We start from the raw sequence: 15169 nt of genomic DNA on the forward strand, positions 1-15169 counted from the left end.
TCAAAAGTCATACTGCAGGACCCAATCAGACGTATATACTGTAGCTCAACAAATCTGAGCCATAAGCAAGCTATATTTGCCTTGCTTATAGTGCACCATTGTCAAACAGATGTAACCACGTGTGGGTGTTAGCCTCAGTGTTTAAAAACTAGCCTCAGTGTTTAAATACTAGTAAGTGTACAGCATATTCACTGTTTCTTCAGTCTTTTCCACAATTAAATGCTGCTGTACACCAGTCTTTACACAATAATACACGTTGCAGTAATTTATCAAATGTATGATTTCTTATGGTAGCTTTTCTGATTCCCAATAAGTTCAAGTTCAAACATTTAAATGTACAGTTTAAAAGTTTAGAAAATGAAATGGAAGCTAACCCCCATTACTCTGCGTGGATCCAGTCAGTATAGAAATAGACCAACTCGTAAGCAGATTCCTGTTTAACTGCTTTTGCAACTACCTGAGAAAAGAAGCACTGGATTGGAAAGCTTCTCAGCATTGCTGCAGTTAAACTAAGAGAAGAACCACTGGATTGGAAAGCTTCTTAGCGTTGCTGCAGTTAAACTAAGAGAAGAACCACTGGATTGGAAAGCTTCTTAGTGTTGCTGTAGTTAAACTAAGAGAAGAACCACTGGATTGGAAAGCTTCTCAGCGTTGCTGCAGTTAAACTAAGAGAAGAACCACTGGATTGGAAAGCTTCTTAGCGTTGCTGCAGTTAAACTAAGAGAAGAACCACTGGATTGGAAAGCTTCTTAGTGTTGCTGCAGTTAAACTAAGAGAAGAACCACTGGATTGGAAAGCTTCTTAGCATTGCTGCAGTTAAACTAAGAGAGGAACCACTGGATTGGAAAGCTTCTTAGCGTTGCTGCAGTTAAACTAAGTGAAGAACCACTGGATTGGAAAGCTTCTCAGCGTTGCTGCAGTTAAACTAAGAGAAGAACCACTGGATTGGAAAGCTTCTTAGTGTTGCTGTAGTTAAACTAAGAGAAGAACCACTGGATTGGAAAGCTTCTCAGCGTTGCTGCAGTTAAACTAAGAGAAGAACCACTGGATTGGAAAGCTTCTTAGCGTTGCTGCAGTTAAACTAAGAGAAGAACCACTGGATTGGAAAGCTTCTCAGCGTTGCTGCAGTTAAACTAAGAGAGGAACCACTGGATTGGAAAGCTTCTTAGCATTGCTGCAGTTAAACTAAGAGAAGAACCACTGGATTGGAAAGCTTCTTAGCGTTGCTGCAGTTAAACTAAGTGAAGAACCACTGGATTGGAAAGCTTCTTAGTGTTGCTGCAGTTAAACTAAGAGAAGAACCACTGGATTGGAAAGCTTCTTAGCATTGCTGCAGTTAAACTAAGAGAGGAACCACTGGATTGGAAAGCTTCTTAGCGTTGCTGCAGTTAAACTAAGAGAAGAACCACTGGATTGGAAAGCTTCTTAGTGTTGCTGCAGTTAAACTAAGAGAAGAACCACTGGATTGGAAAGCTTCTTAGCATTGCTGCAGTTAAACTAAGAGAGGAACCACTGGATTGGAAAGCTTCTTAGCGTTGCTGCAGTTAAACTAAGAGAAGAACCACTGGATTGGAAAGCTTCTTAGTGTTGCTGCAGTTAAACTAAGAGAGGAACCACTGGATTGGAAAGCTTCTCAGTGTTGCTGCAGTTAAACTAAGAGAAGAACCACTGGATTGGAAAGCTTCTCAGCGTTGCTGCAGTTAAACTAAGTGAAGAACCACTGGATTGGAAAGCTTCTCAGCGTTGCTGCAGTTAAACTAAGAGAAGAACCACTGGATTGGAAAGCTTCTCAGCGTTGCTGCAGTTAAAGCCTGTGTGTTCAGTATCAGGGGCCTCCCTTCTCTCCTGCACCCTGGAGGAGGATGTGATGTTTGTGGGCTCTCTCTCTGAATGAGAAATCTGATGGAAATCTCTCTGTTTTAGTCACTACTGAGATACCAATGATGTACTCAATGCTAATGCATTTCTGAGGTGAACCAAATTACAAATCACTGATGTGTGTCTCTCTTTTCATCAATGGTTCACGTGGCATTCTGTACTCATGCACCCATTTTTAAAACAGACATAAAAACATATAATGTAGACCACTTTTAAAAAACATAATTCAAACCCTTTATTAACTAAACACTCTCAGTCACATTGTGTGTAGAATATGGCAGGGCGCTGTACGATAGAAGCTCCTGTCCACTCCTCAAGACGTCAGACAGGCTACCCACGAGTGAGCTTACTAGCTTATCTTTCATACAGAACCCTATACTCTTTCTTTTTTTAAAATATCTATTTAAATAATAATTCAACTGTACAGTTAATTTAATGTGACACCATTTCCACGCGATACAAACATTGCCATTGCGCACCAGTAGACATGCCATGACAGCGCCCCCTATGTGCCAACCATAGCCTCAATACTTCTCTTAAATGATTTGTACCTAGCGAAGGTCATTCATAAATTAATTTCTTTGAAATAAAGTCCATTATATTACAGAGAAAAAAGCTGATTTTTTTTTTTGTTTTACTGCCCCTTACCTTTTTATAATGTTTGCCATCATACGGAGTGGTTTTTATTGCACTGATACAATGTTGTGCTTGTTTGTTTTTCTGTGTCTATGTTAAGGTGCTATAAGTATGAGCTCAGGGTCTGCTCTTCAGTTCTCCTTGCCTGTTATAGACATATGCAGGTAGATCAGACCACGTGTCATGATATTAGTAAGCTCTAGCACCATCTAGTACCCAGCAGTGTATTGCCGTGAAAACAAAAGGACACTTGATGCAAAGTGGCAAATCAGTAGATCACTGCTATGAGAACAATTCAGGATGATTGCAGACCCCTTGCAGGTAGTAACACAAAACACAGTGAAAACTTAAGACAATGACAATGGAAACCCTATTTATGACATCAAACACCACGTCCTTCAACTGCAAAGTCTATTTAAAATGGTGACACCACAACTGGCAGAGTATCTCAGTCACTTAACTGTATTCTCTTCATCAACCTTTTCCCTCTTTTCAATGACACTGAAATGGTCCAAAAATAATGGTTGGTAATGATTAGACAGCAAATACAGTACATCGTCGTTAGAACGCCCTTCATTATAATGAATTATAATTTTTAAAAAAGATAATATAAACACACGCTGTCAACACCCCGGTCTGTACGCACGGGATGTCACCCCCGCAACTCTTAATAAATACGCGCTGTGTAACTATGCTTCCGAAACGAAAATTATTTTATGTTGCAACAAAGCTGCAAATTCTATTGATCGTTTGAAAAAAACCAGTAAGATCTCTGTCGTAAATGTAGCTTGTCAAAAAGCACTCTGTGTTTTGTCTTGTTCAGCAACCATGCGGCAAAGCAAAATAGATTAAAGAAAAAAAGACGATGATCTGATGAACTTTTGAGTGAAATACTTGAACAAACATGACTATACATGCATGTCAGAATGGACTTCGTGTAACTATGTCTTAATTGAATGATGATGGGTTCCAATTAAAAATGCAGACGTATTCATTTCTTTTTGTTCTTTAACACACACAGACCACAAATCACAGCAGAGTTGACACAACTTTAGCATAGAACTGTACATGTACAAACACTGCCTGGTCACTTTATTAGGACCTGCACTCAGTATCGGACTGGGACACTGGTTTCCTTGATGTGTCTTGAGGGGTGTTAAGCTTTTCATTCATTAATCTATCAAGCAGCGGCTGCAGAAATGTAGGATTGAGATGATGAATGTGTCATTCAAGTTCATCCCAAGCGTGCTCAGTTGGATGGAGATGGTTTTGGAAGATGCCTGAAGTATCTGTCATGCTCTTCAAATCGTTTGAGTACAAGTCTGGTACAGCGCAATATCGCCTTGGAAGAGATGCACTGTTGGGTGGACTTGACCCGCAACGATGCTGAAGTAATTTACAGCATTCGTTCGGTCTTCCAGAGTAAGCAAGGGACCCAGGGTAGACCATGAGAACATGTCCCACACTAGGGCGATGCCAAATCCAAATCAGTGTCCAGGCAGTGTACGTTACTGTATTTGAGATTATATATAATATTCATACTGTACTACATTTACTGTAATGTACCAGAATTATTATGAATTAGTCATTTAGCAGATGCTTATATCCAAAGCGACTTACAGAGACTAGGGGGTGAACTACGCATCACAACTGCTGCTGCAAAGTCACTTACAATAGGAACCTCGGTTTTACGTCTCATCCGAAGGACGGCACATGGGACACGTTTGAGCAAATGCAGGTTACCATTTCCTGTGTAAAAATCTTTTGCAGTGTCATTATTCACCATCACACAATGATACATAAAAACGTGCATCTGCCTTTGTGTGTGTGCTAAGCAATTTGTCCACATGAAGCAAAGTGCGTTAACACTAAGCAGCTAGGGGGTTAATTTGAATAACCTACACCCTCCTGGGCTAAGAGCTTAAATACACCACAGCTGGGTTTGTTAAAGAATTTTACAGTACCAGGGAGTCTCCCTGGATTACATGAACCACTTATTTTGAGTGCTAATCCCGGGATGACCATGTATAGGCTGTTGATGCATCCAGGGGGGACAACCTGGGGATCAGATCAACCCCCTAAACAGCAATGTAAAAGGGTACAGCGAGAGTTAGTCCGTGATTAGCAGAATGCACTGGATAGCATTTAAATTGCATTTGTGTTTGTGAACATTATTGTGCACAGAAACCTTGATCAAATCCCTTAAGATCTGTATAAGGACAGAGGAGGGAGAGAAAGAAGCTCAACATTAAATTCATTTTGTAAAGCTCCCCGCCTTACTGCTTTCAAGCTTCTTTCTGTTGAATCTGCAGTATTACGACAGTGAAATAAATAACCTGCCTTTCGATTACTGCCGCAGGCTACAAAGGGAATTTGTCGTAGTACATTTCAGCATAATAGGAGAGGCAAAGCAGGGGAAGGTACAGTCAAGAATGTATTTATTAACAGATTTCACAATCTCAATCCTATCCCAATCATTGCATAAATGAATGGGAGAGAAACCTCGGGACAAAAGTGTATTTTGATAGTAAGTTCTGCAGGTCAGTAGTATGAATCTCCCTGCCCTGGCTGTATCACACACAGTATCTTGTGCAAAAGACGGTCCTTAGTGAGTTCAAGATATAAAAGAATATTAAGAAAATGTACGGACGAGAGGAGGCCACTTGGCCCATCAATGCTCGTCCGGTTCCTACTAGCTGATTGTTCTCAAAACTTTGTAGGGTTGGGTCTTAAAGTATCCCAGTGATTCAGCATGGCTCTATGTAGGTACAGACACCGCCATGGGATGATAAATGGCAGCATGTTTTAAATGTATTGTCAATTTCAAACAGAAGCAGAATAAAAAGATTTATTGGCAATTCAATTTCTTTCTTACGAAAAACAAAACTGCAATACATTGCAAGTACAGTATAGAAAATGACATTGATCAGTACAAAAACCACAAGAAATCCTAAAGACTCTAAATGTGGCTGAATGCTATGAACAGTATCCGCAGGTCGTGATGCTTGCTTGCCTGTTTGCTGACAGATGACCTAACGCATGAACATGAGCCCATCTGCCATGGTCTAGTTTGAGTCAAGAACATCAAACCCTGTCCATTTGGCACTAAGCAGCTCAGGAGCAGCAAGGAAGCCCCTCGTCTTCACCATCAGAACCTAACACGTGCCTGGAGAGGGTGGGTCTCACTCCCAAATCGCAAAGCCAAGACACTCACAGCAGGTGAAAAGAAAACGTCACTCCGCAGCCTGTCCCTCTGTGTTCGGGGTGTGTGTGTGTGTCTGTGCCATCACTGGAGCCTCGCTCGTTTCTCTGGAGGTGCTTTGGTGGCGGGAGCTTGCTGGGGATTCTTGGCAGAGTCTCTCTCTTCCTGCTTCACTGTCTCTGCTGGCGCCTCAGGCTCCTTCTTTATCTCCACTAAAGAGGGTGAAGAAAAGGATGTAAATACAGGATACGCCATGAACGAAAAGGATGTAAATACCTACATGGAATTAATACAGGATACGCCATGAATGTTTATGGAGTACTGTAGTTATTCCACAAATGAGGATGGCCGACCACAACAATCCATGAACGTTCATGGAGTATTCTGTTTATACAGGTATAATGTATGGGGAAAAAAAGTATGTTTAAACCTAAATGAAACAGCTGCATTTAGAGAGTTGCCTTCCTTAGATCAAGCTCTGCATCTGCTTAGCAACGCTCGAATCGGGAAGAGTTTGATTCGGCCAGTCGTTTTGTTGTTAGGTTTGAATTAAAGCAATGTAGATTTTAAAAAGGTACAAAAATAAAATATTCACCCTGCTGCGCCGAATACACAACAGGTATTGAACGCTAGATCTCTCGACACTTGTCGTACTGTATAATATTCAATGCCTTTTAACTCTGAAGGCCTGGGCTTGAATCCGGCTCACACGTGCAATGAGTTTGGTGGTCTCAACATAGTGACCAGTGGACATCAGTGTAATCAACATTACCACAGCATTGCACAATTCAACACAATTCTGAAACATGATCTGCTTCAGGCCCAGGACTGAAGGGCAGGCAGGATTAGGGCCCTCTCTCTGTGTCTCTCTCGCTTGCACAGCTGTGAGAGGAAGCTCTCATGGGATCTTCCTGAAAGCAGCCTGAGCCATTGTCCTTTTCATGAGCACTAAATCAAAATCCACTAGCACCTAATTGCAAATAAATAATTGAACAATGAAATACATGTAAATGTATAGGTGTCAGGACCATGGAATTTTAGTAGGATAACTGGTAAATTTACACCCAGATTTCTAATCCCAACTGGGAGATTGCTGGGTCCAGAAACTAGGAACTAATCCCAACCCAGTTATGCACAGAGAATTCCTAATATACAGTACAAAACCTTACCTGGTATAGGCTTTTCTCCAGACTTTGGCTGAAAATAAAACAGTAAAAAATAGTGTTACTGGTAAATTTCACTTCATTCTGAAAAATAAAACACTTTTCTAGTTCTAATTATCTATACGCAAACAGAAAAGGTATTCATGTAGGATACAAGCAAGACAATACTTGATTCAGAGTTCTCTAAGGTTGAGGTGACCTGTTCCTAAGATGCAGCCAATTACCAGCCTCAGAGTAAGTGCATCCCCATTACAGTGTTCCAGCCAAAGGGGGTAATAACTAACAGGAATGTTATACCTGTCAGCCCCACCTGCTCTCATGTATGTAGAACAGACAGCAGAGTGACTGTAAACACCCTCAAACACTACAGGGACTCACTACCAAGCTACTTGAAACATAGTTTAACTGCATTCTCAGCATTTCTAGTTTGGACTTGAGTCAACTGTGACACCCCAGCGCAAAAAACCCCCATTACAAATACATTGTTAAAATAAACATTGATGTGCAGCAGTACAGTATAAACCAACAACCAGAATATTCACATACTGAGGTCCACAACACAGGGGCCTGTTCGGAAGCAATTCTATGAAATAATATATACTAGTTCAATTATTGCTCCCTATAGTTTGTTTGTTTCACACTGTTAAAATGAGTATATTCTCTGAAAATGTGTCTCTGCACTTGCTTTAAATAAAGGCTTCTAATGTCTTTTTGCAGGCTGTACTACAGACAATCACGTATTGTGTTATGAATGTAGAAGGCAGCAGTGCTTTATTCTGCCTTGTTTAACAGTGAATCCTTTAAGACCGTCAATGTCCTCTCCCTGTGAGGTTACCCCTTTAAGACAATCGATGTCCTCTCCCTCTTGAGGTTATCCCTTTAGACAGTCGATGTCCTCTCCCTGAGGTTAACCCTTTAAGACTGTCGATGTCCTCTCCCTCTGAGGTTACCCCTTTAAGACCGTCTATGTCCTCTCCCTCGGAGGTTACCCCTTTAAGACCGTCTATGTCCTCTCCCTCGGAGGTTACCCCTTTAAGACAGTCGATGTCCTCTCCCTCGGAGGTTACCTGGTAAAACGCAGGAGGGAATTTCTGCCGCAGGTCCAGGAGCAGCATGTCCACCCTCTGTCTCTGGAACAGCGAGCTCGGCTCTTCCTTCTTCTTGGTTTTGGGCTTGGATTTTTCTACAACAGAACCAAACACTGTTCAAAGATTGTATTCTCATACCTATTGTTCTCAGAATGACATTCACACAAACCTTTCATACTTTATCTTGACTGACTCTAGGTGAAGAAATATCCTACCACCACACGATACTCTATATTATCTTCCTGTGTACCAGGTATCAGGTCCCCACCTGAGCCTCCTTCATTATGCTGCCCACAGGACTCTAGGTGAGGTCAGGTGGGGTGCTATGTGCTGTAACACAGGAAGTGAATGAAGAGAGAAAACCAAGTGCTTCAAGTGCAATACCAAAGCATGATAGTACTGAGTGGTGTGGCAGGATTTACTTTACTTGTATCTATATCAGTACACTGGGGATTGTGTGAATTCAGTTATGATAACGAGGGTGGGTGCCTGTTCAGAAGTTACACAGCCGAGCATCTCAGTTGTATTAAAGGTAGGGAATCAGGTGAAGAGTCAGGGGACGGTAAAAAAAAAAAAACAAGTAACACTTCTATGCTGGGAAAGGGGTCCCGCCTGTCCAATAAACTGTGCGATCACCACAGACACTAAACAAGTGACTGAATACACATTTAATACACACATATCTGAATATAGTTTGCAATGATGTTACATGATTCTGGGTTCTGTTGATCCAATATTGAGTTGTTATATTTTTTCTCTGTCCGTGTTTACCTGTCTGTGAGCTTGTGTGGAGAATCCCAAACTACGTGGACTGAACAGACTTCCTTATTCCATTCAAATCACGTGCCAAACTGGCTATTCAACTTGGCTGGTCCCACCTACTCACCCCCTCTATATATGTATAGGCTGGGTCAGCAGAGCTGAAAGGTCACATGGTCACATGGTTCGAAAGGAATGCGGACGTATGTTCAGTGCCTAGGCAGCAAATCTCCAAACGACAGAAAGAGAAAAATGGTAGCTCAATATTGGAGAATCAGAAGCCAGAACCTCTTAATGACTGCAAACGAATCAGACGAGGGAAACAATTAAATAAAATGACATCTGCAGCGTCTTGCGCTTGAATTGTTAGGAGCAGTTTTGTTCCCCGGTGATTGGATAAGCACCCTGCGTCCCGCTGAACTGACCTCGCTCCTCCTGGTCGTTGAACTGCCACCAGTACCCTTTGGAGGGGTGGTACCTGCAGTAGGACATGGCCTCGTCGAATGCAGACTGGACCCCATGCACAGCAGACAGCTTCAAAACAAACACACACCCCCTTTACAACAGCTACAGTGTGCTCGAATGGAACGCGAAGGTATGCAGTAGTACTAAAACACAAACTGACAGGCGTTAGGATGAGACGTCTTCAAAGACAGGGCTTCTTGTGTGTTTGTTTTTTTTTCATTTTATTAGATCAAGGCTGTTTAAAACGGCTAGCGAAAATATAAATTCTTAACAGGGTCCTGTTTTACAGTTCATTTAACCTCAAATACACAGTTTCATCAGTATCCGGCCCTGATTCTCTCTTTATGTTTCTATATATGCATTGGATAAAATACATTAGGCAGGTGTAATGAGTCTCTCCTGACTCATTACACCTGCCTTCTATTTAAGGATCGTTCCTAATAAAGTGGCCATGCCCTGTCTATCATTTGTTATTATTATTTATTTCTTAGCAGCCACCCTTATCCACATCATACTGTGAGTGACAGCTTGTACTGGCTCCCAGGCCGGCACACTCAATTATCATTGTTTTGAGACATGGGCAGCTTTACACACAGTAAGTCTGATCAGCTTCATAATCACGTGCACAGAGCTGCACTGAAGGCATGCTCAGTACAAAAACACTGAAAGATTTTTCTGATCTACAGACTTACTCGATTATCTTGCAACTGACTGGCTCAGTGCAAAAAAAAAATAATATAACATTCTACTCACCACTCTAGAGCCGATGACAGACCCCAGGTCTGGAGCCTGGTACACCACACCAGCTATGATGTAGTAATCAGACAAAGGGATGACTTCAATACAAGAAAAGAAACAGGTGTTAGAGTGTCATTTTAAATGCCTTTTTACATCAGCTAGTGTGCTAGACGGAAGGCTGTAAGCATGCATTGTGTATATTTTATATTGTATTGTGATGCCAGACCAATACCACTACATGGAATACATGCACTTAGTCATTAGTTTGATCTTACGACACATCAGGACCCTCACATGCATTGTGACATGAAGACCAGGATATGCATTTAGTGCTTCGGACACCCCTAGATTTACAGTTTAAGTGCTGCTCTGAACACCATATTAGTAGCAAACTAACTAGATTCAATTAAAGTGCCTCTTTATGGTGCTATTGAACTTGTAACAAAGGAGAAACTCCAGGAACACACCGCTGCATAAGCAAAAGGGTCGTAACACTGCACTGAAATTGTGCAAGCCCTAATTGAGATGCAATGTTTATGAAAAAGCAAACACCTGCATCAACACCTCTGTCAGAGACGTTTGGCTCTCACCTTGATTTGGAGACTGTCTTTGTTGTTTTCGGATGATGTAGAGAATGGGCTCCTGTGCATGAAGCAGAATGTATTCGACTCCAACCATCTGGCTGTGAATACAATATATAAATAATATTATTTTATTACAGAATGTCAAGTTCAATAACGACTACTGAAACAAAGGCGTACATACCGTTGGTTGGGTTTTCATCTGGGTCTTACACACAGTATAGAGAACCCCAAGGAAAAGTACCCAATCCTTGGGCTGAAGCGATGTGCACCGATACAAAACAATATTATCTGCACTGTTATACTATCATCCACTGATGCACCTACTCCAGCCACTGTACAGAAATGCACTGCAGCCCCCCTCACAATCAACTGAACTATGCCATGCAATCCTCCATATTGTGTAACTGCTGACATGCCATTTTTACATGGATTTTTATGACACTTCTATATTCTATACATTGGCACCCACCCGATATGCACCGTGCCTTGTACTTGACTGTACATTGTATTTAGATCAGTCCACTGAACCTCAATGTTGCACACTTGGGAGTACATGGCCAGATTCTTTCCAGGTGTCCCGTTAGATTAGGTGATCATAGTAAAGCCCTCTAGTGCTTTAATGAAACTATTCATTCGTTTTCTGCATCAGTACAGATGATTATTAATAAAATAAGACCATCAGTAAGATTTAGCCCTGCAGTTCTAGGATTATAAAATACATAGAGTGTAAGATTGCCATCTAGGGCAGCCTGGTGTAGTAACACAAAACATTTTTATTATACAGTGCAAAAAAAAGGGCAGAACTCTTCCAGCACTAATAAATCAAATCTTACAAAGCCTGCTAAGCACTATCGATCCCTAAGATCTGCTACCGGCTCTTCTGCCTTGGATGTGAGGCGTACCACTGGGAATGTGAAGACATCACTCTGGGTATAAGCACTTTAAAACTGGATATCATGTCCTGGCTTTGTTGATCTGGGGTAAAACAGAAATAACTCAGAGCTTTTCTGAAAGCCCCACACAGCATTTAGTCAATCCCTGGTTCTAAACGATCTAGTCTTCATATGTAATCTTGATGTTGTGTGGTTTCATCGTTATTATTCACTGAGCCTCCAATGAAAAAGCAGGACCCTTCACTTTCAATAACCTTTCCTCCAAAGTCCTTTTTTTGCTGTTGATCTTTTTATTTGCATTAGGGGGGTTAGATTCCGTTTCATTCCCTAAACTTTAGGATTAAACACGTCTAAGCTTTCACATATTGGGGATTTTTATTTTTAACCAATCAAAAAGCCGTGGTGAGTACTCAATAAAATACTGTTCACTTTGTAAACTACTAACATCATTGGCAATGATGTTCAACCTTTAGTCCACTTTCTGTGTTACAGGAGCCTCATATAGTTTTCTATGAGCAGCATAGTGCTTTCCTCTTAGCTTTGTAATATAAATAACACAGCAGTGTTGTTTAAAAAGGCAAGATTTATATTTTGTGAACGAAAACATAAGGAGATTTTTTAATTTCACATTGTTAGCAAATACGTTCACATTACATATTTGTTTTCAAAATGTGTGTATTATTCTTGTTGATTGTCAATATTATGTATTATGCAGTCTGTCATAGATTTGTATGCATTTATAATTAGGGCTTCTGATTTTCTGTTTTAACAGATAAAAACCAATAAAACAACCCTGATACAAAAAAAATGAAATTTGTGTATACTCAATAAACACCAGAAAAAAGCCGGAAACAGTTACTCAATTCACGTTGACTTCATCCCTTTCCCATTAAAAAAAAAACTACTATCTATCACTGATTCTGTAAATAAATGCCTACACACAAAACCCCCAGAAGAACATGCTTGTGACCATAAGGATTTTGTTGAGAAAGACAGCAAAGGAAAGAAGGTACCAGTGAAGTGTGCAAGTACTGTCGAGTTTACCATACATATTGTGACAGGAAAAAATGGCCAAGCATTTCGGAAAGTAACTGAAAACAATAATTTCATACAGTATACGATTTCGGGGTATCTTGAAAATAGCTAAAAATAAGCACCAAAAAATGTAATTAATAAAAAAAGAAAAACAGAAGCCGTATTTATAATTAATAATAATAATGTGGTTAAAATGACAAGTCAGAATTTAATCTACAGCGACAATACACTAGATGGCAGTAGAATTATAGGCAACTACACTGTTTATCACAATCTTGAGGGTGTAAAAAGGACAAGTGTATGTGTATAATATAACTTGCACAACCACAAGACTTTTAGCACACCTGCCCATCAAGTGCTTGCTAGCAACTCTCTTTCAAAGCTGGTCAGATCTGCTGTCTTGCTGTCCCACTATTCCTAAAACTGACCTGCAACAAGGAGATGCCGTCTGTATATACAGTATTATAAACTTTCTGAAACACCTTTGTTTAGTTTTCTAATCATTGAACAGCCTTTTTCAAGAAGGCTTTATTTCAGGTTTACTCCCACGGTCTTCCAAGCTTTAGTCTCACTCAGGTCACTTCTTACACTAGGCTAATAGGATCCCCACCTGAGCCCTAGACTCCTGTTTATGTGTACCATAGAAAGCTATGTTGGACCAGGTGGAGTATAATTAAGTGCTTTACCTGAGTGAAGACGAAGCCTGAAAAACAAACAGATCAGCAACAACGTAAAAAAAGACCTGTGACAATGCTGTTACATGAGAGTTCTATCTATTGATTTGTTTTATCCTTCCTTTTTGTTAAAGCACCGGCTATTACAAGTTTCATAAACACAACCACCACCTACTTTAAATGTTCCAGGGTGAGCCTCTGCATTTTGACCACTTCGTTGTTGCAGGTCCTGTCATAGAAGGGGTTACTCCTCTCAGAGAAATAATCCAGAACATTCCCGGGGTTGAGAATGGGAATCCAGCCGCTGTCCACCCACGAGATTCCCAGCAGGTTATCTGATCACAGGAGAAACATAGAGCCACGCTCAAAGGGACGGAATGCAGCCACTTGTTCAGTATCAGGGTATGATGTTACATGAAGTCCCCCAGGCCCCCACCTTTATGAACATAACTAGCATTGCCGCTGCCCCACCTGGCAATCAGGTTCTTACCTTTTGCATTATTTCTGGGTTGATTCAGATTCATTTATTTAAACAGTAAAGAGACATGTTAAAAACACTAAGGAGTAATTGCCTTCTAGTCATTAGCTAATCTGAATCAAGTGTCAGTTTGTTTTGCTTGCAAATATCATAAAAGGTTAACAGGACATAAAAACAATGTATGTTCTGCTCCCCTGTGCTTAAGCACAACCTACAACATATGGGTGAATACAAAAAGTCTCTGGAATGTAGTTACATTTCAACAGCACCTAACGCTCATTCACTGATAAAATCCCTCCCTCTGGTGTGTTCAGCAGCTTCTGAATTGCCCTGTATATTACATTAGGCACATATTTTAACTTCATGAGTTTATTTATTTGCGGGTATGCAGCCAAGCAAACTCAGAGCCATACATTACATTATTAACAACGTTTTCAATGAAACAAGTACGTATCTCTGTGAACACTACAGCACAGCACACTGCAAGACCCTGCTCGTTTATTTATAGAAAGGAAAACAGCGAAGACGAGGTAGCGGTGCTGTGCAAGGGGTCGGTTTAATACGTTTCGCCTCTCAGTAACTTCAGAACAATACATATAACAAAAAGACAAATGAAGACAAGCTGAAAATCAAATCAAAAAATACCTGAAGTCGCCATCTTGAATGTTGAATCGTGTGCACTTCCGGCGCCCGAAACCTTTCAAGCGGGCGAAGACTTTGTGACGTCAACGATACATAAGAATCGCCATTAAGGTAAGGGCATTACGGACCTATTGTACAATATACGTTCTATAATACATTATGTTTTAATAAATATCTCATAATCATATCTCATGTGATAATGACATACTGATGAGCATTTTATTCAATTGACCGCGACCGGTTCTTACGGGAAACACGCGCTACAAGTCCTTCAAGAAAAAGCAGTGCTGTAAGCAGCTGTTCTTATAAGCAAATGTATATACAGACGTGCTCAAATTTGTTGGTACCCCTCCACAAAAAACGAAGAATGCACAATTTTCTCTGAAATAACTTGAAATTGACAAAAGTAATTGGCATCCACCATTGTTTATTCCATATTTAATAGAAATCAGACTTTGCTTTTGATTTTTTATTCAACATAATATTGTAAATAATAAAACAAATGAAAATGGCATGGACAAAAATGATGGGACCGCTAACCTAATATTTTGTTGCACAACCTTTAGAAGCAATCACTGCAATCAAACGTTTTCTGTAGCTCTCAGTGAGACTTCTGCACCTGTTAACAGGTAGTTTGGCCCACTCTTCCTGAGCAAATTGCTCCAGCTGTCTCAGGTTTGATGGGTGCCTTTTACAGACTGCAAGTTTCAGCTCTTTCCATAGATGTTCGATAGGATTCAGATCAGGACTCATAGAAGGCCACTTCAGAACAGTCCAATGTTTTGTTCTTATCCATTCTTGGGTGCTTTTAGCTGTGTGTTTTGGGTCATTATCCTGTTGGAGGACCCATGACCTGCGACTGAGACAGAGCTTTCTGACACTGGGCAGTACGTTTCGCTCCAGAATGCCTTGATAGTCTTGAGATTTCATTGTA

The 15169-nt window shown here is 40.6% G+C and overlaps 1 protein-coding gene across 2 annotated transcripts; it reads right to left on the reverse strand.

Moving 5' to 3' along the window:
- Nucleotides 1-5348: 5348 nt before the first annotated feature.
- On the reverse strand, nucleotides 5349-14335 carry LOC117417735 (mediator of RNA polymerase II transcription subunit 6). Of its 2 annotated transcripts, none has more exons than XM_034927513.2 (8): nucleotides 14239-14335; nucleotides 13291-13450; nucleotides 10520-10611; nucleotides 9945-10027; nucleotides 9152-9260; nucleotides 7947-8062; nucleotides 6886-6913; nucleotides 5349-5928 (listed from the first exon to the last, which is right to left on the reverse strand). In XM_034927513.2, the coding sequence occupies exons 1-8, from the start codon at nucleotides 14249-14251 to the stop codon at nucleotides 5801-5803; spliced, it is 729 nt and encodes a 242-aa protein (XP_034783404.1). In that variant the 5' UTR covers nucleotides 14252-14335; the 3' UTR covers nucleotides 5349-5800. The 2 variants fall into 2 exon arrangements, with proteins under 2 accessions (XP_034783404.1, XP_058847277.1); XM_058991294.1 differs by lacking the exon at nucleotides 14239-14335 and adding an exon at nucleotides 13606-14155.
- Nucleotides 14336-15169: the final 834 nt, after the last annotated feature.

The sequence above is a fragment of the Acipenser ruthenus genome, chromosome 18 (genome assembly GCF_902713425.1).
Source record: "Acipenser ruthenus chromosome 18, fAciRut3.2 maternal haplotype, whole genome shotgun sequence".
Classification (NCBI taxonomy): domain Eukaryota; kingdom Metazoa; phylum Chordata; class Actinopteri; order Acipenseriformes; family Acipenseridae; genus Acipenser; species Acipenser ruthenus.